Source organism: Ascaphus truei, chromosome 1 (genome assembly GCF_040206685.1).
Source record: "Ascaphus truei isolate aAscTru1 chromosome 1, aAscTru1.hap1, whole genome shotgun sequence".
Classification (NCBI taxonomy): Eukaryota; Metazoa; Chordata; class Amphibia; order Anura; family Ascaphidae; genus Ascaphus; species Ascaphus truei.
This window is the reverse complement of record NC_134483.1, coordinates 411,892,163-411,917,999: the sequence shown is the minus strand read 5'-3', so window position 1 is coordinate 411,917,999 and position 25,837 is coordinate 411,892,163. Positions and strand designations below refer to the sequence as shown.

At 39.1% G+C, this 25,837-nt stretch overlaps 1 protein-coding gene across 2 annotated transcripts in view; it reads right to left on the bottom strand.

Moving 5' to 3' along the window:
- The window catches only part of TTC29 (tetratricopeptide repeat domain 29), a 313,491-nt gene that overhangs the window by 245,818 nt on the left and 41,836 nt on the right, over window positions 1-25,837 (bottom strand). For both annotated transcript variants that reach the window (XM_075613943.1, XM_075613934.1), the window contains exon 6: window positions 3,095-3,307. In XM_075613943.1, the coding sequence (XP_075470058.1) occupies window positions 3,095-3,307 (213 nt within the window). The remainder of the gene's footprint in view (window positions 1-3,094; window positions 3,308-25,837) is intronic.

Here is a 25,837-nt window from a genome sequence, read left to right as displayed (position 1 = left end):
GGATACAGGCTACCAAACCTCCAAACAGCTGTCGGCGTGATGACATCAGTGCGTCAGTGCGTCAATGCGTCACGACTTCCGACGTGTTTCGTCACGTGAGTGACTTCAAGGGATGAATATATGTAAATATATTTTTTTTGGGGGGGTGTCATCTCATTCATGATAGGTGTAGGACATTACATGTAGGCTAAATATTGTACATACAGTAAGATTAATTTACATGCACGATACCTTTTAATGAACCAAGCTGACAGTTTTCCTTAGATATACTGTACTGTAGCTTGCACATAGTTTAAGAAATTAAGCATATAAACTCAGTTACATGTCGTTAAAAGTGCAAATCCACTTACTTTTGCTTTCTATATTCGTTTCACGTTTTTATTGTGAAATCAAATCAATTTTTTCTATTAACATAAAGACATTTTTTTTATGGGGAATTTCAAATAAACTACTGAATACTTCAGCCCTGATCACTGCTGTGTTTATTCTTCAGTTAGGTCTGAATCTGCACAGTAATTAAACATGTTTATATCATGAAACAAATATTAAAACCAAGAGCTGAAGTAAAAAATAAGTAGAGAGGCTCCAGGCCCAATGTACACGATTTAAAAGTCTAATATACGCTAGGGGTTCCTAAAATTTTACTTCGTGTGGACCACTTCAAAGTTAACAATTGTGTGGAAGACAATCACGCCTAACTTAGGTTACATACTAATATATCAATAAATATAAATGATATATGTATATATATGCAGGAGAATAAATAATCCAGTGTCTGAAAAGCAGCATGCAACAAACCAACTTTCTACATCTGTCGCCCCAAAGATAGACGCCTGAAAGGGTTTCCAAAGAGCTGCTAAGGGTTAACATTTACTTTTGCTTAGTAATATGTGTTTCGTTAACCCCACACACTGGAATGTTAATGACCCAGGAACACAAAGGACTTTGAAACCACAGCTGCATTCAATCTGAACCCCTTCAGTCTACATCTGCGTCGCCCCAAAGGCGGAAAGCCTTTGGTGCAACCAAAGGGTGTGAGCCGTTTGCTGCCATTCGCTGAGGTTTGGTAATTTTAAAGCTGCCCCATTGCAATCTGAAACTCACAGATTGAGTTTTTTATCCCCTGTACCCAATTTTCCAACATACCTGGCCGTATAGATTGTAAACTCCTCTCCTCTACAGCACTCAATGTAACTAAAGTGAATGCAAAAATAGCAGTGTAACTAGAAGAAGCAACGAGACTACAATAGTCCACTGATAAGAAATTATATGATGTGTGTAATAGTTAAAATAACTTTTAAATTGTACAATAGTAATAACATATTGGGTGTTAAAATCTCCCGGTGCTGAGCCCGACGAATCGAAGTTGAGCCTACTAAGAGGAAGGGAGCTTCTAATCCAACTCCACCCTCCCACGACCACGCTACAATTGTAACTATATTAAAATGATGGATGAACTCTAAGAAACTGATAGACAGATGTAGTACTTGGTCAAATAACCATAATATTAGAGTAATATGGTCAATATAATTATGTTGACCTTAATTATACCACTAATGGGACCAGAATAACAAATGGCTTATCTGAATGTACTGTAGGTACTGGTCTCTATTAAAACAGTGATGGGTGGGAACAAAGTGAATGACTGCTCAAAGTGATAAACAGGCACTGTCCCACTTACTGCAAACTTACATAAAATTGTTTCTAGTGAGTCTTCCAAATGTGTAACATCCATAAGTTCTGTATAAAACCCCCATTACTGGATGATTGAAACAACTCGTTTACCATAAAGCAGTAAGCCAAAATAAAGCCCCCAAAGTGATAGAAAAAGGGGTCCTGAATCAGTCTAATTAGCTAGTCCCAAATAACAAGTGGTAAATATCCTGTTTAAAAAGGCAGGTCTGAAATGCTGTATATAATGAAACCCATGCAATACTTGTGGTATCAGCAACACAGGGTGAGTAGCCATGTAATCAGTGGCAATAGGAGGTTCAATCTCCAGGTCTGTTAAGAAGGAAAGAGTGCTAAAGACAGCATTGAAGTGCCCGAGGGAGTGAGCAGTGATCCCGACGGCCGTTTCTCATAGGAGCTTTGTCCAGGGATGTGTTTTGTACAATTTTAATCTTGTCTGTAACTGTTACATATGCCAATAATCATATCTCTAACTTTCCATGAAATGTCTGTGAATTGACTGCATAACCTCTGTTCATTTAATGTAACCATGTATTGTTATCATAACTCTGTGCCCAGGACATACTTGAAAACTAGAGGTAACTCTCAATGTAATACTTCCTGGTAAAACATTTTTTATAAATAAACTTTCAGCGCTTATCTAATAACATAGATAGGAAAATCTCAGACTTCAGGTAAGAGCTGTCTGAAATGAATTTCAGGGGTTGCAGGAACCACTATACGTACCACTATCATCAGGGACCACACTGAGAACTGCTACACTATATTCAATGGCATTATGTCTCCCAACCCTTACTAGTGTTCAACAGAAACTTCAAAAATAACCAGGAAAGAATGATAAGGGAGTCACATATGGTTGAGTTGCTGCAACATTGTTATTTAGTTATGCTAGTCTCTAAATAATATCATTGACGTTTTTTACTTTAATGCAAAATTAAAATAGCCGGCACATTTGCACTTTTATTAAAGGCATATGTATACAACGCAATCCTTTAGCAATGTGAGTTTGCCATAATTCTGCATCAATATGCATGCATAAAGAAAAAACATTGCACAATGAAAAACCCAATCTGGACAGTGGTGCTGACATGATGTTTGTGCTCATCAACCTCTGTTTCAGTTGGAATTTCCAAAGCTCTTGTTAGATTTTACACCACTTTGTGCAAACAGTAAACGTACATGCACACAAACATGCACATTTACATACTTCGCTCTCCAGAAACTAATGAGAGCAAGAAGCCAAATCTCCTTTACAGCAAGTAAGTATATTGATGACATTTGTCCCTGGATTTCATAGGTTATGATAACCTAGTCAAACAGTTGACAACATTTAGTTTACTCATGGGCAACCGAGAGACAGCACATTAAAACAAGAAATGTGATAGTGTTATTTTCCAGTTACCTTCTTTTGCCATATCGAAAGCTTTTATTAGAGCTTTGATGGCCTGTTGGTATTCTTTATTCCCTAGCATTCTTTCTGATAGTAATGTGTATATTCTCCAGAGGTTCTCACAAGACAGTGAGTTGTGAGTGCGGCCCGCCTCATCTTTCCATATGCGGCCTACAGTCAGATGATAGAATGCCTCATAATGTTCAGCAGCTTTCTCCAGCTGACCTACAAAATACAAGACATTTATAAATGTAATCAGTGTTTCAAACGGTAAACTAACAAGTCAGCAATCTTTATATTCTCATAATAAAACATGATACTAAAACGTAGCAGTTTATATTAAGTAGTAGAATAAACAGACAACGGGGTCAAAAGAAAGTGAATATTTCCTGTTACAACTTGTAATAAAATACAACACAAATATGTTTTTGTTCAGCATCAAACCTATCTGCATAAAAATATATCCCACAATTCAGTTTATTAGACATCAGATGTTATGTCAGGACACCAGAAAAAAAATTAAAACAGGTTTGCCTTAACTAGTTTGCAAAAACACTTTAAAATGTGTTCTGAAAACTGTTTTGCAGAGGACGTATCAACGTTACTCTTTTGCACTAGTTAAAAAAATAGCACCAGGTTTACCAAACAAAAATCTAATTAATGGCAATACAAGATTTTTGTTTGATAAACATGTTACTCATTTTTATTACCATGTTGCATTTTGATTTTTTACATGGTCAAAGTTGAGATGTAAAAAAATGGGTGCATAAATTTGAAGCGTAAAGTAGCAAAGTCAACAATTTTTTTTGCATGGCCACAGAATTGATAAAGGAATTGATATAGGACACACATGGGGTGATCAGTGTTTGCTGTGGGGGGGGGGGGTTGTTTGCTCACCTGGTTCACTCATTTGGAGGGCTATATAGATGGGACATTGTGTTGTTTGTTCAACCCCTGATGAAGTACGCATGCGCATGAAACGTGTAGGGCAGTATTCTAGAGTTGTCACTAACAGAACGCAGGCAACTTGGTAGCGTTCAATTGCATTGTAGCAGCAGGAAGAGGTGGTTTTCCCCAAGACCCACCCCCAGTGACGGATTTCCGGTCCAGGAGAGTGTGACAGCGTTGGAGCAGTTCCTGCATCAGCCCGACGCCATTGGAGTTATAACCAACACCTCCCAGTGACTGCTAGTCAATGCGCATTTACTCATAACATCTTGTGAGTAGGGTTCCGGTTTTATGTGACCGGACCAGCTGTCTGCCACTGTTTTCATTTTGTTATTTTAAATATAGTTTTTAGGGCACTAGTCCCATTGTTCAGGGCTCAGTTACAGCAGGCTTATTAAGTATAATGAAACTTAAAGTTCACTGTTGTTGGGGATAATCCAGCAATAAATGCTGCGTGAGTCTCAATGTGTAGTGCCTGTGTGATAACATCGAGTCATGTATAAGTCTCTGTGAAAAGCTGACTGTCCTTCATATATACCATAATGGGCAAATCTGCTAAATTAGTGAGACAGACATGAGCTACAATGAATTATATATAAAAAGCATAACAGGCAGAGTACTCACAAAAGCAGCAGTGCAATCCCCGTGGTGAGCGTGCCTCACGCTGAAAGCAGCAAGAAAGAGCGATCCATGGAATCCAAAAACGGAGCATAGCTAATGTGAAGAAGATGGGGGCTACAATCCAGCAGAGATATTAAAAACCTTTATTGTGTGGTGGTGGGGGGGTCAGAAAAAACTCTGACGCGTTTCGGGACGAATCCCTTTGTCAAAGAGATTCGTCCCGAAACGCGTCAGTTTGTTCTGACCCCCCCCCACCACCACACAATAAAGGTTTTAAATATCTCTGCTGGATTGTAGCCCCCATCTTCTTCACATTAGCCGTTTTTGGATTCCATGGATCGCTCTTTCTTGTTATTTTAAATATGTTGTATTAAATTAACTCTTTTTATTTTTATTTTTTCAGCCTTGCTTGTATTTGTCCATTGTTTTGTATTTGTTTGTTTAGTGTTTGTGTGTCTGTGTGATTAACCAGCAGTTTGCACTATGATGTTTTTTTCTGCTTGTTTTTCATATACCACGTAACACCTTGCCGTGGATCCATCAATATCCTTGGAAGTACAAGATTTGAAGCAATTTCTTGCACTTCATTCCAATTGGACTCTATACAGACTGCTTTTGGACTTTTTAGGCGCCGGTTTGTATTGTTTGGTTTGTTCATTACCAGTCACTTGACAAAGGCCTAAGTGAGGCCGAAACGTTGTGTATCTTGAATAAATTATTTCCTAAAGAAACCCGTGGAGCCCTGGATCATCTTTCTTGTCACAGAATGGATAAGCCAGTAACTACAGTACCATATAGATCATTCAAACATGCAACAGTTATACCATTACTGAAAAACAGCAAGCTTGACCCAACCTGTCTTTCTAACTATCGACCTGTCTCCCTCCTGCCTTTTGCCTCTAAACTCCTTGAACGTCTTGTATTCTCTCGCTTGCTCCACCTTTCTCAACACCTATTCTCTCCTAGACCCTCTACAATCTGACTTCCGCACTGCTCACTCGACTGAAACAGCCCTCACTAAAATAACTAATGATCTCCATGCTGCCAAAGACAGAGGTCATTATACTCTGCTCATATTACTTGACCTCTCTGCAGCATTTGACACTGTGGACCACCCTCTTCTCCTCCACATTCTCCATACTCTTTGGTATTCGTAACAAAGCGCTATCCTGGATCTCCTCTTACTTCTCCCATCATACTTTCAGTGTATCTTCTGCTAACACCTCCTCTTCCTCTATCAATCTTTCTGGGGGTACCCCAGGGCTCTGTCCTGGGACCTCTTCTCTTTTCTCTGTACACACTTTCTCTAGGTGACCTAAATAGTTGTTAATTAGATTAGTCAGATCACACTCAGCGCTCCACAAGAAAGGAAGAGTCCGGTTCCACTTCCCTGCGTGCCAGATTGCGTTCTATGCTCTACAGGAAAGGAAGAGTCCTCTACCACTTCCCTGCGTGCCTGATTGCCTTCTATGCTCCATAAGATGGCAGAACACAATATCCCCTGAAAAATGATCTGAAAAAGTCCATGACGTAGTCATAACGTTATTGGCCCCTGGATTGCACTGAAAGGGTTAAATACGTGTCAGAAGAAAACTGAAACCCATGGCCAGTGTACAGTTTGATAAAAACTAACATAATTAATAGCAGCACATATCCAAAGATACAGTAAAGTACATGCAAGTCCAGAGAAAATGATCATATTAAAAATAGTAAAAATAATCCTTATAAATTAAATACTGTCAATGCCTTTCACAAGCATAGTCCATTTCTATGTCAATATTATTTTGATCATAATAAATAAAACCAGTTCTAGTCTATTTATGTATGCTCTGGTATCATCACTACACTACTCTCGCCTCACATAAAATATGCATGCCAGAACTACTGACCGAATATTAGGAACAGGAAGATGCATAAGACTTCATCAGCTGCATTATTTTCCTAGTACAAAGACTGATATGAACACAAATGGGCTTAAATGTGAAGCTGCCATAAAAGCCGGCACATAAATGTAATTCTCTCAGACGCTATTTCGATGCACATTTTTTGATTTCATGAATATTTAATGAAATGGCCCAAACTAAAGTCATATAACATTCTTACATTACTGATGCCTGCGCCCGTAAGCTACAAACATTAGAGACATGATTGAGTGTACTAAAATGAACTCATTCAGCATTGCATTGATTACTAAAAAAAAAAAAAAAAAAAAAGAGAGAGAGAGAGAAAGAGAGAGAAGAGTTGTCACACTTAAAGATAACAGCAGGCGCAATTGAAGGTTTCACTGCAGAAGCAAGGACAGAATCTTACACTAACCAATAATTAAATAAATAAGGTATCATTGTAAACCACTGTTCACTGAGGCCTGACATTAATCTGGTGGGATGTTAATTAGGTTCAAAGACTGCTTCCGGTGTTGTTCAAGTAATTTATTATGTCACAAATTGCAAGATGTACTGCGTGACCTGCCTGAATGCTTTGTATCAGCAATCTTGAGGGCAGCTAATTATCTTCTTCCCTACTGGATAAGCATGTACATGTTTTTTCTCCAGTGGAAGTTAATGTTGTGGGGAAAAAATCTTCTAACATAATTTGACAAGTTCCAAAGGGAAATGGTTTTTTTTTTTTTTTTCAATCAGTAGGTTAAGTAGAAAACATGTTGGTAAATATTAGTAAATAATCCATTTTGGGCTGAAAACCAAAGAAACAATCAACTGATCTGCATATTATACAGTAGCCGACTACTGTTTAATCTTTAAATATTGGACTTATCTTGGCAAAAGGTAATACTTAAGCCAGGGGCATAGCTATAGCCCAGGCAACGCCCAGGTGCCCGTGCTCTTGGGGTGCTCGCTCTCGCCCCCTGTTGGCGGCCCGGCCCCCTGCCCGCAGATTAATTCCCTACAGCGGACAGGAAGCACAGAGGAAAATCCCTTCCTCTGCAGGTGGGCGGGCCTTGAGGTGAGATGCCGTAGGAAGGGTTAAAGCACAGGGGTAAAAACAGACATGAAAGGGAAGACAGAAAAGAAGAGACACAAAGAGAAAATGAAGTGCAAGAGAGAAATACATAAGAGGGAAAAGAAAGACACGAGAGAGAGAGAGAGAGAGAGAGAGAGAGAGAGAGAGAGAGAGAGAGAGAGAGAGAGAGAGAGAGAGCGAGAGAGAGAGAGAGAGAGAGAGAGAGAGCAGAGAGCAAAGAGAGAGACCAAGGAGAGAGATAGAGAGACCAAGGAGAGAGATAAAGAGACCAGAGAGAGAGAGAGGCAAAAAGAGGCAGAGAGAGAGAGGCAAAAAGAGGCAGAGAGAGAGGCAAAGAGAGGCCGAGAGAGAGGGGCAGAGAGAGAAAGAGAGAGAGAGAGAGAGGGGGGGGGGCAGAGAGAGAGGGGGGGAAGAGAGAGAGAGGGAGGCAGAGAGAGAGTGAGAGGGGGAAGAGAGAGGGAAAGAGAGAGGGGAGGAGAGAGAGGGGCAGAGAGAGAGTGGGCAGAGAGAGAGAGAGGGGCAGAGAGAGAGAGAGGGGCAGAGAGAGAGAGAGGGGCAGAGAGAGAGGCAGGGGCAGAGAGGCAGGGTCAGAGAGAGAGAGAGAGAGAGAGAGAGGCGGGGCAGAGAGAGAGTGGCAGAGAGAGAGAGTGGCAGAGAGAGAGAGAGAGAGACAGAGTGAGAGAGGGGTAGAGAGAGAGGGGCAGAGAGAAAGAGAGAGAGGGGCAGAGAGAGAGAGGGGGGCAGAGAGAGAGAGAGGGGCAGAGAGATAGAGAGGCAGAGATATGAGGGGGCCCTACATTTTTTTGGCCTGGGAGACAGCACATGTCTAGCTACGCCACTGACTTAAGCTTAGATTCACAAAAGGTTGGTGAATGAAAAAATGGTGTTATCGTATTTAATGCCAATTTTATTTATTAGCCTATTCACTAAAGCAATATTGCCAGTGCTGAAGCAGTGATAAGTGGCTTTTAACAACGGCGATATTTCAGCGATAGTTTGAACACAAGTGTATGAAAAGGAGCTTGCAAATGAGTAATTATTCACATGTTATTCCCTAAACTCCTATACGAGGTGATATTGGGACTGACAAAAACTATTGGTGAATTGTATCACCTAATACAGGCTGGCGTTAGCTCTATCTTGCCTATGTATATAATGGCCATCATATACATATGCAAGAACATGAAACCAACATAGAATATACATGAAATAAACGTTTAACTTTTTTTGTAAATATAAATAAGCCCCTTAGAAGCAAATGGGGCCAGCTAGCCATGGGTAACCCATGGCTATCAGGTCCCTAAGGTCTACAAAAGGGTAATATATTCCTACTAATAAACAAAATCTCTACCTCGCATACCAAATAGGCTAGTAATTAACTGCTATGGCAAACAAGGGGTTAGCACCCACATTACTCCCCCCTGCGGGGGCCTAACCACTCTCAATCAGCACCTGCCCTCATAGCCGCTGACTCCACTCCATCAAACCTAACAGCTTCTCCCCTCATCTACAGGAATGACTAACAGCCCTATTAGCCAAAGCGGGCTAATAGGACTGTAATTCATTGAAAATAGATAAATGAAACATTATTAAAACATACCTATCAATATATATATATCAATTGATCTTTACCCCTTGAGTGCCAGCGAGGCTACGTAGACCCTTCAAGGAGATAGGGCAATCAAGAAGTTCATGAAAAAGACAACCATTCACCCCAGCAACAGTAATCTTCGTATATATATTTAGCAAGTATACAAGTCCCAGTCTCTGTTTATTTACCATCTGGGATTCAATACTTCAGCAACACATTTTGGAATTTGCCATAGGGAAGCATCGCTTGGGGGTTTGTTACTCCCATTTCTCGCACAAAAAATAAAAGCTGACAAATGGCATCCATGTCACTGGGCGACCAATCCTTAAAGTTGATTGAAGCCATTGATCCTCTCTTGCTTGTAGAATAATGCTCAGTGGAAATGAAAGAAATCTTTAAAACTTTTCTTCTTTTACCTTTATAACAGACGCCTTTCCTCATACGTCCTCTCTCTGCCTTCAAGGGCGCAGCGCTTACATGAGGCGTGTCGTCGTTGTCGTATAACACATGGAAGATGGCCATGTGGTAACTTAACCAACCTGATTTGTTGATTTACCACATGCTAACGGCTCCTACCGATAACTTGAGATATTACGAAAAAACGTCCCTTCCAATGCCTGACGTTATTGGTAAGAGCGGTTAGCACGTGTGAGGAAGGGCGACCATTATGAAGATAGAAAAAACAGCCTAGTTTATTTTTTTTTTAACATAATGCAGAATATTATTACCGATTTAACAGCGTTTACTAAATCTGGGGCATTAGTGTATTGCTTGTAGCAACTACAGAAATTAATATGGTAATTTATAAAACAAGGCAATTCTCCAAAATCTAATGATTTTGATTTCTACTCTATTCTATACAGAGTTTTTTCCTTTACTGTAATTTATGATAATCGCTGTTTCAGTATTAGAATACAGCTTTTAAAACATTCACTTTCTACTAAGAAAGGATTACATCTGCTATTAAAATGAAAATTCCCTACTTTGTGTCTACCAAACTAACATTTACGAGGGTTACATACTAAGAATACAGTATCATTCTACTGTAGCTTTTTTTTTTTTAGCAGATGGTAACTTATTTAATGGTTTAACATGTTGTATCACAACCTACTTTGCAATATAAATATAGATTCTGTATCTGAAAAACACAACAGCCTCATCATTTAGTACTTCCATTTACAACCGATAAAAAACGTAAATGAAGCATCATTTCTTACTGAATCAGACCTCTTGTAGGAACCCAGTCACAGATGGGATACAAAGGCAACCCAAAGGAAGTATGGAAACTAAAACAAATGTACAAACACCAAATTCAACGTGTCCATTTTTTTCTCTTAAAGCAGCAATACTACTTCTTTTTTTCTTCTTTTTTTAAAATTATTTTACTATGTAAAGCATATGACAATGTATAATTCTACATTCGTAACTAAGATGGCAATCGTTTGGTGCTGCTTTTATCAATCTGTATCAATCCTAAGTGTGTACCTACCATAATGGCCGCCTCTCACTTTCAATCAACCCTTCAATCAGTGTAACTTAACAGCTACAATGTATCCTTATAATACTAAGGTAACATTATCTATTGTTACAGTTTACAGCCCAAACTGCTAGGAACATTGGCAACACCTTATCAGAAACAGGAAAGTGTTGCAAAGATCCTGCACTACTTGGGAGGTGGGTTAAAGCCTGCTATAGAAATCAAAAGATACTTTAAAACTAATTAAAAATGGCATTAAGAGTTGAATTTAAAAAAAACAGTAACTAGTATCTAATACTACAGAACTGATTTATTTTACAAAACAATACGAGATTTCACACGTTTTGCTGCTTTAACACTGATAAACACCCATATTTAAAAAATATATATAATGAAAATACCAGAAAAACAAAAACATAAAGCACAGATTTCACACACCCTCCCACCCCCTTAAAAAGAAACAAACTGGAATTCCTAACTATATAAACTCCTCCACTACTAATACAGCTTGTAGGACATTGAACTACATAATGGCCATACATGAGAGGTTTCACAGATGTATTGTAGTTTGTAGGCAATAATTAAAAAAAAATCATCATCAGTCTTTGAATCACAACACGATCTGGTGCAGTTAAATACCATAACTGCTGCTGCAAAAACTACAAGAGTGACTTGAAGTGTTCACAATGACCGAGTTGAATAACACCTACAAATTGTCTGACTGACAGTTAGACGGAGGCTATTCATTAAACGGATATAACAAGTCTCAGAAAAAAATATGGGGATTGAAAGTGATCCTCTAAACTGAATGTTACATCATATGAACGAGGCACCTTTTCAATATGTTGTGAAGCTGCTTCCCACTGCTGGAGAAGTGTTCAGCTCTGCTCAAATGAATGGGACTAAACTCTGCTCCACTGGGAAACTGTTTCACAGCTTTATGTCTTAGCACCACATATTGAACACGGACCTAAAAGCTGATATAACCTTCAGCAGAGTTGATGCTGCTAACCTTGCCTCAGAAACAAACATTAAAATGCTATTGGGACAACATCTGGCTGACTCTGCAGTGACCATCCATTTCTAGCTAGGAATCATGAGTGCCCTCGGTGAACCATGAAGATAAAAAAACACTGGTGCACATTTCTTCACCATACTATGTCGGGTGTCTGATATCATCTCCCTGTTTTTTCCTGACTCCCTGAATATTAAGCTGCGTGTTTTAGTCCTAAAAATTAACCCAAAGCCCCTCAAACTTTGTGATATCACTGGGTTTGAAGAAGTCTTATCTGAGTGGCTTAGGATATGACCGTTTCTCTAATAACTTTCTTTTAAGTCTGCATACAAACAGCTCTGTGCTTCCTGGATGGGTGAAGCAAGAATAAACAGAGGTTGAGATGAAAACTAGTTGGGCCTTTTAAAATAAAATGTAAATAAAATCCAATATAAAATGAAAATAGGGTTGGTAATCTGCTTTAAAAGGTTTTCAGATTGAGCTCACTTTCTATGGGAATTACACCTTTAAGTATGACATGGGGACAGTGAAATTGCATTGTAGTGAGGTTTACCATTATTTACTTTTTAACCCTCTTTATGCTGTCATCAAATAGGAATGAGATTTCCCTGTGTCTCTACATATTGTATTAACCATCTTAAAACACTACAGAGTCTATGTATTAAAGCAAATGTGGTAGAATTCTGGCAAAATATCTGCACTATATGTAACAAAGTAGTCCCTTTAAAATTAATAGCATTTTGTTTCTTTTATACATATGCAAACAATGGTAGTTAACATTTCAGCCTGCGGACACTGTACTGGAAGCTGGAACAACTGAGGGAAAGAAGGGTATATTCTTCTGCAAAGATGCAGTATACAGTAGATATGTTATGTCAATGTTACTCTGTGTGTAACTGTTTGCTAAGATAATTTAATTACTGTATTAATAATGTTTTTAATGACTATGTTTGCGGCGTCAAACTAGACCAGCTGAGACAATACTCCTGTAGATGGAAAAGTAGGGACATCCGTCATCGTAGTACACAAGGGGATGGAAAGTCTGATTTATGAGGAAATACAATTTAGGATTGTTTTCATAACAGAAAAGAAGCATCTAAGAAGGTATATGATGACACTTTACAAATACTGTATATTGACGTCAATTCAAAGAACTTTCACTGATTGTATTTTGTTTTATCTTCAAGTAATGGCAATCTAAGTGTAGACAGTTTGATAACCTATGGGTCAATTCAGTGATGTGTCTTGGCTCGTATGTGTAGCCTACTCATAAGATGTAGATCAGAAACGGACAATAAAGCACAGTGGTCTTTGCGGGAAGGACCTCTATTACAATGTGTGGTGGAGACCTCCAATCTCAGCAAAGCAGCGGTGTATATAGGAGAGAAAAGATTTCCATAGTGCAGACCAATCATAAAAAACGTAACTTTTATGGGGTGTTAAAAATGAACACTTACAATAAAAACATTCAAATAATGCATATATCACAATGCTGTGACAGAAGAGAGTTTGCTGTTGACTTCTGGCTCACCCACCACCTCCGGTCTGTGGACACCGCGTGGGACGCTGCTACGCTGGACTCTCCACCTCCTGAGATCTCTCAGGCGCCTTAGAGGGAGCTCCAGGGACATAACAGAGCGGCGTCCAACTCAAGGACCAGAGCTGACGGGACCAGTACACCCCAGAGGGATCTCAGGAGGTGGAGAGTTTTATTTTATGATTGGTCTGCACTATGGAAATACGAGCCAAGACACATCATTGAATTGACCCATAGGTTATCAAACTGTCTACACTTAGATTGTATTTTGTTTTATCACCCTTATATGCTCCCCCTGGATTGCAAACGGATTTCTACGAATTGGGGGACTAGTGGAACCAGTCCCTACCAGCTGGGTTTGAACAGGGGGTTTTAATCCATTTATTCACGTTATTTATCACGTTTTCACTGAATTATGTTTATGTATCACTTGATTTGAATTTATTCACTGTATATTATAAGTGAACACTAGTAGAGCTAGCGCCTTTCCTTCACTATCACACAGCATGCCATTACTTGAGTCAGGAAAAATTTGTTTCCCATTATGAGACATAGGGGCATATTCTACATCTGCCAAGTGGCTTATCAGTCAGTTTTCGGCCGAATATTTCCACTGAAGTCAATTGATCAGCCGCTTCAGTGGATATACAATAAGCCTCATAATTGGCAAATGTTTCATTGGTATCATTAGATGATATCCAATTTGAAAATGAGAAAAGTTAAACTACTGTAGTTGGATGTATGTATTTTTGCAACCTAATCTACTATGTATATAACCATGTAATATCATGGAACACCTTGATACTACAGGAAAATCTCAGTGGACTACATTATGGAAGTATTGTGGGTTTGTGGCTCCTACATAGAGGACAACAAGTATCATTTTATTTAATGACATGTGTCATTGTCTGTGTGCATGTCTTCGTACCATGTCTGTCTCTCTTCATGTAACTTGCTGAATGAACATCGCTCGTCAGTGTTAGGTTTGTCATACCTGAAACTATCTGCCAAGTGTGTCTGAGTAATTATCCACATCAAACACAGCTATATTAATTCAGATTAAATAGAGAGGTGTAGAAATTGTGCTGATAATTGTCCCAACAAGCAGATATTGATGTTCGCAGCCAGAGACAATATTGCAGGCACTCTCATTTTTCTACAAATACAATTTGGGGTGAAATGTGACTTTTGTGGTGACTGAAACCTCCAAATATTCACATCAGTATCCCTTGAACTGTGGAGGTTAGTCATTAAGCTACAATAGTGCCAATTGGGGTAGCTTATCAACAATAACATTGATTTTGCTGCACGTTATTGTTGATTTAGTTAACCATACTATATTACATCTTACAAGAAAAACACATTTTGTACTAGTGCAAAGTTTCAGGCTGTCAGAACACATGGCTGGTTGACCCCTTGCCCGAATTATTGCTATATTATATCCGGTTGTATATATTAAAATACAGTTGGTACCACAGACTGAGTGCATTACTGTTGACTGTGACTAATTTCCCCATTGACAGCACTGCTATAATACTGTTCCATACATGCTGGTGTGTAATTTGTAGTGTACAAAGTAAAAATAAAGTACACTGAGCTATATAGGGCATGGTACAGTAAAATATTTACTGTAGTAACTTGAATGGAAGTAAAAGCATTTGTAACCCTCCCTGCCCAGCTCCATATGGAGGTTACATCGGTGTAGTGGTGTATTAGACATCTGCATTGATTTACCTTGTCTCACCTGTCTGTGGTCGGCTAGCTGATGGAAAAGATGGGCGCCAGGAGTTTTTATAGTACAACCTCAATCTTTATTAATGTTCCCGGGCTTGGGAACACTGCATTCACAGTACATGTAGATTGACATAGTTGTACTTCTTTTTCATCCATTCTGATATTCTTTATACAGATCTTCCCTGAGTGCCCACTCTTAGCACACATGGACGTGCATGTACTTGCTACTTTACTGATAGTCCTCTGTTGGACCAGACCCCTCTTCTTAGCAATATCATTAATGTCCCCTTTACCGTGGGCCCATTCTGAGATTCTGGCCTTGTCTATGCAATGTTACTGTTGCTTTCCAATCCCTGATTTGGAACCGCCACTTCCTCAAGGAGTACTGACCACTTGCTACGATACGGCTGAGCCACAGACATCCTGGGGGCACTTCTGCTTGGCCCACTGAGGCATGCCTGCATTCCCATTACTGGCTCATGCTCTTCACTTCTTATGACCATACTATTGTATCCTATCTGAATGGGCGCTGACCCTATCTGAAACACAATAAAAAGGGGGCCTGATCTATATTATACGTTGGAGAACATCTGCCCTACCTCTACTTTCTGGAGCTACCCTTCTGCTTCTAGAAACATCTGCTCCTATCCTTTATATGTCCTATGACATATAAGTACTGCTGTGTCACCACTGGGTGGATCTTAAACATCTACTCTCTGTTAACACCTAGTGTACTTTAGTACCCATTACCAGAGGGTGGGTGTTGCACATAGTTCTATTCATCTCCAGTTAAGCATAGTCTCATTATATTGCAATGAGCTACAACAAACATCTATTTTTCTATATATGACAAACACAGACCAGATAAGAGCACTCTTAAAGGACAATGATGGACCCTGAGAAAATGACAGTTTTGTTGATTACACAATTGTGTACTAGGCTGCACATTGTTCCTTATAGATTAATATGATTATTATTCGCAAGCGATCTTTAGCTTCTAATTATTACAGCAGCTAAGCTTGTCAAACTGTTTTTGCAGATATGAGTGTACAAGTGTATTAAAAGTTCCTTTTAGATTTTCTAGAACAGATAGGTTTAAGACAGATCTGATCAATAATCTCTTTAGCATTAATATAGAATGTAAAATATATATAATTCAATAATGCTTAATGCCATCACATTATTGTTGCATTTAAAAAGGTAATCTCTTCTTATTGCCTTTAATCAGGGCACTTTCCACACTCCTTATTCATGATCTACAACTTATCTTAATGCAACACTAATTTAATATAGCCTTAAGCTTTTGTCTGCATATTAATGGCTATCATTTGCATAATAATCTATACAGTAATTCTGTTAATACACATATATGTGGATGCTGTACAATAAGGGTAATGTTTATGCAATTAACTTGCTAAACAATATATCATAATTTTATTGTCTCTGCCTTTACACAGCAGTTACACTGCTAATAACACAATTGGAATGAAAATGGTGGGGGATATTACATATTTTAATCAATCTGGTGCTTCAGAAGTTAATGTGGTTATTGTTTTTCTTAAAAGTACAATATATTTTATTTATGATGGGTCAAGACACTTCCTCGTCTGTGCAGATCTTCAAAGAGTGCTTAATTAGGGGGGGGGGGTTATCACTGATGGCTCACTAAAAATGACATGTGTCATTTAGAAGGCTATAAACGATAGCCAGTTGGTCGGCTGTCAACCTCAAAGAAAACTAAACATTCTTGAATGATCACTTCTGCATCCCAGAGAGAGGTGAGAAACAGGTCACCGCTTAGTTGGAGGACTTTATTAAAAATGAGAATATCATGTGACGTCATCTATTCTGCATAATAACAGGTACAGAGTGAGTGTGGTCCCGTGGGGTCCGGTGGCGGAGCACAGCAATGCAAACAGTGGGGGCTGCAGACCAGTTTGAGGAATAAAAACGGTTTATTGGGTGGTCATATGGAGTACAGAAACACTCTGACGCGTTTCAGGACCTAAGTCCCTTTGATAAAGGGGGTTTGCATTGCTGTGCTCCGCCACCGGACCCCACGGGACCACACTCACTCTTCACATGCATCTGGCGTGACGCACGCACTAATCAGTGACCGAGCAGCTATTCTACAGAGGTTCTGACACAGACTACGTATTATGGTATGTACTTTTGTTTTACTGGGGGCTCATACAGCACCTTTATGGTATATATGGAGATCTGTATTATCCCTCCAGCATTACTAGTACACTCCCATGCTTATACTATTATAGTGAGTCTCATATAGCTTTTATTCATGCTCGTGTGTCTGGATTATCTACTGCTGTGATTTGGTGTATATCCACATATATGTTCCTAGGATAGCTGAGCCCTGAATACTGGGATCACATCCTACATACAAACAGCCTAATAACAGGTACATATGCAGAATTGTGGCAATAAGACTAATCAAATCATAACGTACACTAAATGGGTAAGAGGTGCCAAGGACAGATAACGGTTTCTCCTGTGAAAAGAGACATTAGGTTGCCACATTTTATACGCAGGCGTGCGGGCGGAGAGCACGGACGCAGCTGGGAAGATCTCTAGGTATTAAGGAGATGAAGTTATGAGTGTTTATATATTGAGTCAAGATTTGAAACGTCTATTTAGAGCAGGGTTTTTTCCAAGTCGTAAAACCGTCAACCATGCAGCTGATTTACAACAGGGGTGGACTTATGTGGTTTTCAATGGAAGAAGAATGGTATATAGGTCTTGCCCTGGAATTATGAAATAAGAATTCGACAGAGGTGTGTTTGGGATCAAACTTTTCATATTTCAACGCCAGTGACCACTTTGGGGAAAAACCTATGACATATGGTAACGTACTGTATAGGTATTTATGTTTTATTCTTTTATTTTAAGAAACTTTTCGGTATTTATTGAAACTGTATGTTCTTGTAAGCCTTTTCCTGTAATCTAAGCACTGTATTTTATATATATTAAACAATTTAACAAAAAATAAAATATAGGTAGTATTGGGTTATCTTGGTGGATATATTCCCATTCCTTATCATTGAGGATTCCTAGATTCTTGCCTCTCTCTAGTACTAAATCTAATTCTTTCTTATGTGCTGAAGTGGGGTTGTTGTTTAGGTTCTGGTATGTTGTCGTGTCTCCTAGGATTCTGTTTGCCTCTAAAAGATAGTAATCAGTGTCCATCACCACCACGCCGCCACCTTTATCTGCCGGCTTGATTGTGATGGACCTATCCTCTGTTAGCTCTTCTAGTGCTTGTTTTTCTTTTTTATTTAAGTTATCTCTAAATCTTTTTTTGTCAGTTGTTAGTTTCTCCAAATCTTCTAGGATCAATTGGTGGTATACCTCTAGTTGATGTCCTTTGCTGCCAGTGGGATTAAACTTAGATTTCGATTTTAGACCTGAGTGTAGGAAATTGTCTTTCTCTTTTCCTAGAGTTCCCACCGTGTTAGTGTTAATTGTGTCTCTAGTTTGTGCGTCCTTATTTAGAAAGAACCTCCTCATAGTCAGTTGTCTAAGGAATTTATTTGCATCCATAAACATTGTAAACCCACTTGGTCTGGTTGCTGGTGCAAAATTTAGGCCCCTGGCTATGAGGTTTAGTTGTGTATCCGTTAATTTTGTTTGGCTTATATTGAAAACCCCTTTCACTTCGTTTGTTTCTTTTGTGGGCCTCCTTCTGCCTCTCTTTCCTCTCTTTCTCTTTTTCTCCCCTGTTTCTTTTCTTCCGTCCCTGGATCTACCGGAACTAGTGGTTTTTGTTTCGACGTGTGTTGGTGCGGTGTGCCCTGTTCTAAAAAAGCTACCGTAGCCCCCTTTTTCGTGCGTTCCCATACTGGACTCCTGTTGGGTGATCTACTCAAGAAGAAGAGACAGAAAGAGAAGAGCATAAAGAAAGAAGAAGGATCATCTAGAAGAAAGATAAGACTGCAAAAGAAACCTTGATGGGATACAACTTACACAAGGCCGTGTAAGTTTTCCTTTTATTGATTCATTTTGCATTTATTTTGCATCCATAGACTTGCTTCACCCACCTAAGTCTTAACCCTTCTCTAAGGAGTACAAACCTCCCTCTGAGGACACTCAAAGGGTGTCAGAACGCCACTGAACATCTTAGGGAGAAAATACAATCACACTCCACCATTCCTTACGCTGTGCTCCCCCATCCCTTCTCACAATTTGTAGAGAGTATTTACATTTTCTGACACATTTTGCTACAACAGATTGTGTGTTAAGTGCATAGTTTTTTCTTTAATAAACAGGTACCTGAGACCCTGGCAGATATATAGTAATTACACATTTTGCATACTTCTTGGGTGGTGGCAGCGGATAGATATGATTGCTATTGAGTTAGGGGTTAATATTAACGTATTGAAAGTACCTTACTGAGGAGAAAGGTGAGTTGGCTAGAGCAGCCATGTGTATAAACCCTGGTTGCAGATCTAGGTCACATGCACACTTTTGTGCTGTTCGTGAGAGATGGTACATGGGGACGGATTGAGGGGAGATATTGTTCATTTGAGGGACCTTTGTAAAGGTGAAAGCTGTGTATTAACCCTTGACCCCTATGCAGCTCACATGCTCACAGGTGTGCCGTATGTGACAACCATGTAGTGTTACAAACAAATCCTATTCGCTATTTCCCTCTGATATCTTATACCCAATGATGGAATGCATAGTGGGTGTGGGTGTGGGTGTGTGTGTATGAAAGTATATATATATATATATATATATATATATAAAATCAAAAAATAAATAGATGATACCGTTCTGTGGCTAACGAAATGCTTTTATTTGTGCGAGCTTTTGAGATACACTGATTGATCTCTTCTTCCTGATACACTAATCAGTGTATCTCGAAAGCTCGCACAAATAAAAGCATTTCGTTAGCCACAGAACGGTATCATCTATTTATTTTTTGATTATTGAAGCTCGGCTAACACGGTACTGATACCTCTACATGTATATATACATACATACAGTGACGGAAAAAACTATTTGAAGAGAATTAAGCAATAATCAGTCATTAGATTTTTAGAAAGCTGCCTGAAATTTCTAAGTTCAATGTTACTTTCTGCAGTTTGTACAAACAATGCACTTACAGATGTAGCAAGACTTACTGTGACAGTCATGATCGCGCTTTGGGGGGGAGGGGGTGAGGGTCCATGCTTTCCGATCGTACTTCCCACAGAGTTTATCCGTCCAGGTCATGTGCAGCCTCGGCAAGACAAACCGTAAGTCTTGCTACAGTGGCGGCCGCCCTTAGTCTAAAGCGGCCGCCACCGCGGCTATTTTTAAACTGCGTGCAGACGCGGGCTTTTTTTTTTTTTTCCAGCACCATAGGCGCTTCCTTCGTTCAGCGTCATTAGCGCTGATCGGGAGAAACGGCCGCACGCGCCGCAAGATGTGGCTAGCGCGCCGCCAATTTCGGCGCTAAAAAATAAAAAGGCAAAGAAAATGACAGTTAAGCTTTAGATTAAGCTTAACCGCAACAGTACATCTATAGCCTTCATTTTACAAAGTGCCATTTTCTCAGGGCTCATAATGTGAAATTACCTAAAACAGCAATGGACTTTGTTATCCTTTGTTATCAGAGGTTAACTCATATCCTCAAAGCCAATTACATGCAAAAACAATGGTCGTTTTCACTAATTTTTTTTACGTATAGGTCGGAATGTCACGCTATTGTAGCATAAAGTTGCATTATCTTCCAATAACGTGATGCTAAGTATGTCTTAGCATTACTCCAATCCAGACCCTGAAATAGGTATTTAACTCAAAGCCCCCTCCAAATAAATTAGGGAGACACACCTGAGAACTTGCTGCACTGCATTGCACAGAAGCCCTCAAGCACTATAGATTTTTGTCCTTGTTTCACGATTTGGCTTTTAGTCACCGGTCTGTAATCATCCCTCTCTACTCGGAGAGAAAAGATTACATGTAGACAGTAGACTTTGGCCGAACACTCCTTGTCCTTGGACTCTTCTGTCTGGCATTTTGGCCGAGAAGGGAACGAGAAAGGGGAGTCGGAATCTCCAGATGAAGACTACATGGAACAAGAAATAGCTAACAGAATCCTAACCAGGCAGATCTCCAGAGGTGGAGAACTGGATAAGGAGACCCCAACAATATGCAATCAGTTACCCTAATGTAACAGTAATCTCTAATAGTGATAAAATGGAGAGCTCTGTAGCCCTACACATGGGTTAACATATACCAATGTACACAGGTGCAGGGGTGATACCAGCATCAATGTAACATAGATGCAAGTGAAAAGGTCACCTAGTAATAACTGTTTGGGCAGTATGAAAAGGACATAAAAAATATCTCTTTATTGTAACAACAAATAATATAAAATAGTGTGGGGACACAGGATACTGAGATTGATAGTATCTAAGGTGATGTATAAAAGTACAATCCAAGAGATGTGCAGATCAATCTCTTTTGGCTAAAGATATGCTGGATGGATTAAGGACTGGACTGACCTTTGGAGAGGACACACCCATAACTACAAATTTGTGAACCGTGTACTTGGATAGCTGTAAGACACACTCTCTGTCTGGCTAAAAACAAAATTCTCTATTTACTGTATGACAGCTTAGAAAATGGGACAAAACATTGTCAAATAAATATTTTTGATGTTTTTTCTAAACTATGCTAATCATGTGATTGGCAAATGAGTAGCACTTTCAGGATCTACAGTTCACGACGAAATCTGTGTATACCACAACTTTCTCTGCTGAAGAACTTCAATTTTGGAAATTCGCCCTAAACTTGCTCTATAAGATGTGGCCTCTAGGGAAAGGGTTCATTTATGTACAGATGTAGCAGCCATTATTGTTCCTCTCGCTGGCGCGTTGATGCAGGAGACGCACAACATGCCAACAAGAGCAGCTGCCATTCTTACTGCATTCGCCATACACAAAAAAAGGGACAACAATCATACAACCTGACACTTTAATATGTTGTTTTTTTAATTATCTGATCTTACGGGATGCTGATAGAAATAAACCCGGTGTTTTAAAGCGACAATACTTTTTTTATTTTGTATTATTTGTATATGTAAAGCATGTGACCAAGTATAATTCTACATTCTTACCTAAGCTGGCAATCGTTTGGTGCTCCTGTTCTAAATCTATCAAAATCCTGATTGTGTGCCTAACTAAATGGCTGCTTCAGTCAGTGTTACTCAGCAGCTATAATGTATCGTTATACTACTAAGGGTAAAATGTTTTATTGTTACAGTTTACCGCTCAAACGGCTGGGAACATTTGTAACAACTTATCCCTAACAGGAAAGTGTTGCAAAGATATTGCAGTGCTTAGGAGGTGGGTTAAAACCTGCTATAGAAATCAAATGATGCTTTAAAACTAATTTAAAAAAAGAGTTGAATAAGAAACATTTTAAAAGTCACTATTATCTTTTCTTTTGTTTTAAATATAAAATGTAATGTTTTGGTTCGTTAATGTAATATTTGACCTGTTCAGTTTGAAAGTTTGTTGCCATATTGATATCTGTATCTATCACTACTGTTATAATGTCCAATAGAAATAAAGCAAAACAAATATTATATGTGATTATTTTGCTAATATCTTTAGCCTCCACTTTCTGGATTAAACTTTCTGGTAGCTAAACCCCTTCAGTGCCAGATTACAGCATTTAAGGGGTACATGTCTTGTTCTTTCTTTTGGACAAAGCCTAGATTTCAAAACCAAGCTTCTCTTATTCTGACTTATTTTCAAATATCTTTAAGCCTTTTTGGGTTTCTTTTCTTGGAGCTCAAACCTGTATCTGACATCCAAGAAGGAAGTACGTGCTTCTGTATTAAGAGTATCTGAGAAAAACATAAATTACTGTATAATGTAATTGGAAAATGCTGAGAACATTATAAAATCTTTAAAAAAAGGCTAGAAACCCTTCTTTAATAAGTAAAAACACAGGGAAAAGAACATTGATATTTCTCTGAAAAAGTTACTTATGACGGGCAAACCTAACATACAAAAGCTAGCAAATAGGCTCTAACGGATGTCATTTTATTAAACATTTTTTTAAAAATAATAATCTGTTCTGTATCTATTTTTTTACATTTTCCTTTATATATTCTTATTTAAACTACATATCTGCTGATTCAATTATAAATAACTACAGTACTAATAACCTCACATTTCTACAGGGGTTAAAAGCAGTCAATTTATACAATTTCTGTTTTTCAATTTATACGAAAACAAATTTAAAAAAGAAGAGGTAACAAAATGTAAATAGCATCACAAGGCCTGTTAAAGGTGTAATCCCACCAAGTTTATGAAAACACAACATCGTGTAAACAATTTATGGGCTGATTCTATATGTGCCAATGCAGCTGTATCTATCTATCTATCTATCTATCTATCTATCTATCTATCTATCTATATATATATATATATATTAACTCAGTATTATGGTTGGCCCATCCTTTAGCTTCTTTGCATACCCAGTTAATCAACCCCACACTGATGAGACCCATTAAGGTCGAAACAGCTGTCTGTGGGTGGTTTTCTGGGTATGCACCTTAACCCTGGCTGTGCTCAAAGTTGTGACCATGCAGCAAGCTTAAGCCTATAGGGAACCATGTTAAAAATGGTTTTTGAAGCAAAAAGTGGCACTGTGTGCTCATTTGCATGTCATTTCCCAGAATCTCTTGCTGCAGTGGAAGTGCTGTGTGCTGGGTGATAATGGGGAAAGGCGGGGTTGCAGACCTGCCTAAGACATGCAGATGAGCATACAGTTGTATTTACATTTGCATAGTTGCTTTGCTGTGGAGGGTTTTTGTCACTTTTTTTACTCACCATAACTTAACTCAGTATTATGGTTGACCCATCCTTTAGCTTCTTTGCATACCCAGTTAATCAACCCCACACTGATGAGACCCATTAAGGTCGAAACAGCTGTCTGTGGGTGGTTTTCTGGATATGCACCTTAACCCTGGCTGTGCTCAAAGCTGTGACCATGCAGCAAGCTTAAGGCTATAGGGAACCATGTTAAAAATGGTTTTTGAGGCAAAAAGTGACACTGGGTGCTCTTTTGCATGTAATTTCCCAGAATCCCTTGCTGCAGTGGAAGTGCTGTATGCTGGGTGATAATGGGGAAAGGCGAGGTTGCAGACCTGCCTAAGACATGCAAATGAGCATACAGCTGTATTTGCATATTTGCTTTCCTGTGGAGGGTTTTTGTCACTTTTTTTACTCACCATAACTTAACTCAGTATGATGGTATAGCCTATCCCATAGCCTCTTTGCATTCCCAGTTAAATCAGCCCCACACTGATGAGACCCATTAAGATCGAAACAGCTGTCTGTGGGTGGTTTTCTGGGTATGCACCTTAACCCTGGCTGTGCTCAAAGCTGTGACCATGCAGCAAGCTTAAGGCTATAGGGAACCATGTTAAAAATGGTTTTTGAGGCAAAAAGTGACACTGGGTGCTCTTTTGCATGTAATTTCCCAGAATCCCTTGCTGCAGTGGAAGTGCTGTATGCTGGGTGATAATGGGGAAAGGCGGGGTTGCAGACCTGCCTAAGACATGCAAATGAGCATACAGCTGTATTTGCATATATATATATATATATATATATATATATATATATATATATGTATATATATATATATATATATATATATATATATATATATATATATATATATACACATACATACATACATACATACATACATACATACATATACAGACACACACATATACATGGGTGGGTGGAGAGTCAGGCTGGTTATCTTGGGCCATTGCATTATGGGGCCTGGCCCAGTGTATCCTGCCCCTGCATGCCCATTAAGACTTTACAGCTCAACAGATAGGGTCCTTGCCCATGGAGTCCCTCCACTTGACAGATATGGGCCAAAACAAGCTCAATAAGTTAGTCGGGCCCAATTCCATTATGGGATTGTAGACATTCCTCGTAGTGTATGTCCTTCTCTTCCCCGAGATATAAATACCACCTGGAACACATCAACACATCACTTGCAAGGTCTTTAGGAGGTGGATCTCTCAAGCTGAGTCACCTGTTACCAAACCTACATAAAATGTGCCTCATAGTAATTAGCTTTTTTTCCCTTCTGGGAGATGTGAGTGCTCCTTATCTCCCTTTTCAGGCTACCTTTTTCTGAGTAGGAACATATTGCACTATTTGTGTTTTTATCTTTCTATTTTTATGGTTATTTGACATCTGCACTCCCAGTATCATTGAAGATTCTCTCATCTGGATGAACAACTGGAACAGTTCTTAATAGGGTGTAAGACTGCATTGAAATCACATTTAATCCCATTTAATTATATTCTAACCCCTTCTTTTATATTATATTAAATTCTAACTTTTTTATTGTATTATAAATATTCAATATGCTAAACACATTGATTTCAAACTTTGATGTATTTATGTGTAAAATACACAAAATTATTATAATTATTATTATTAATTGACGCATTGATATGTCTGTAATATATATGTTTTTTGTGGAAAGTGCATATTCGAATATGCCCATATGAAACAAAGGAGACTTTCCTGATCAGCCAATCCCTACAACAGAGAGCCTATTTAAAGATATACAGAACCCTCAGAGCATTATCCCTGATGAAGTGATTTAGCAAAACGTGTTGGATTGACACAGGCCACCGTAGCCTTTGAACGCGCAACCAATCTGAAGCTGTCAGAGTGATACCGGCATCTGCAGGACCACCGCACGGACGCTTAGGCTGCGGTCCCAGTAATGTCTGTGACACGTGCGCCTGGCGGGGGGGGGGCGGCGCGTGCACAGCGCTAACCGCGACCTGCGGTCTGAGGGGAGAG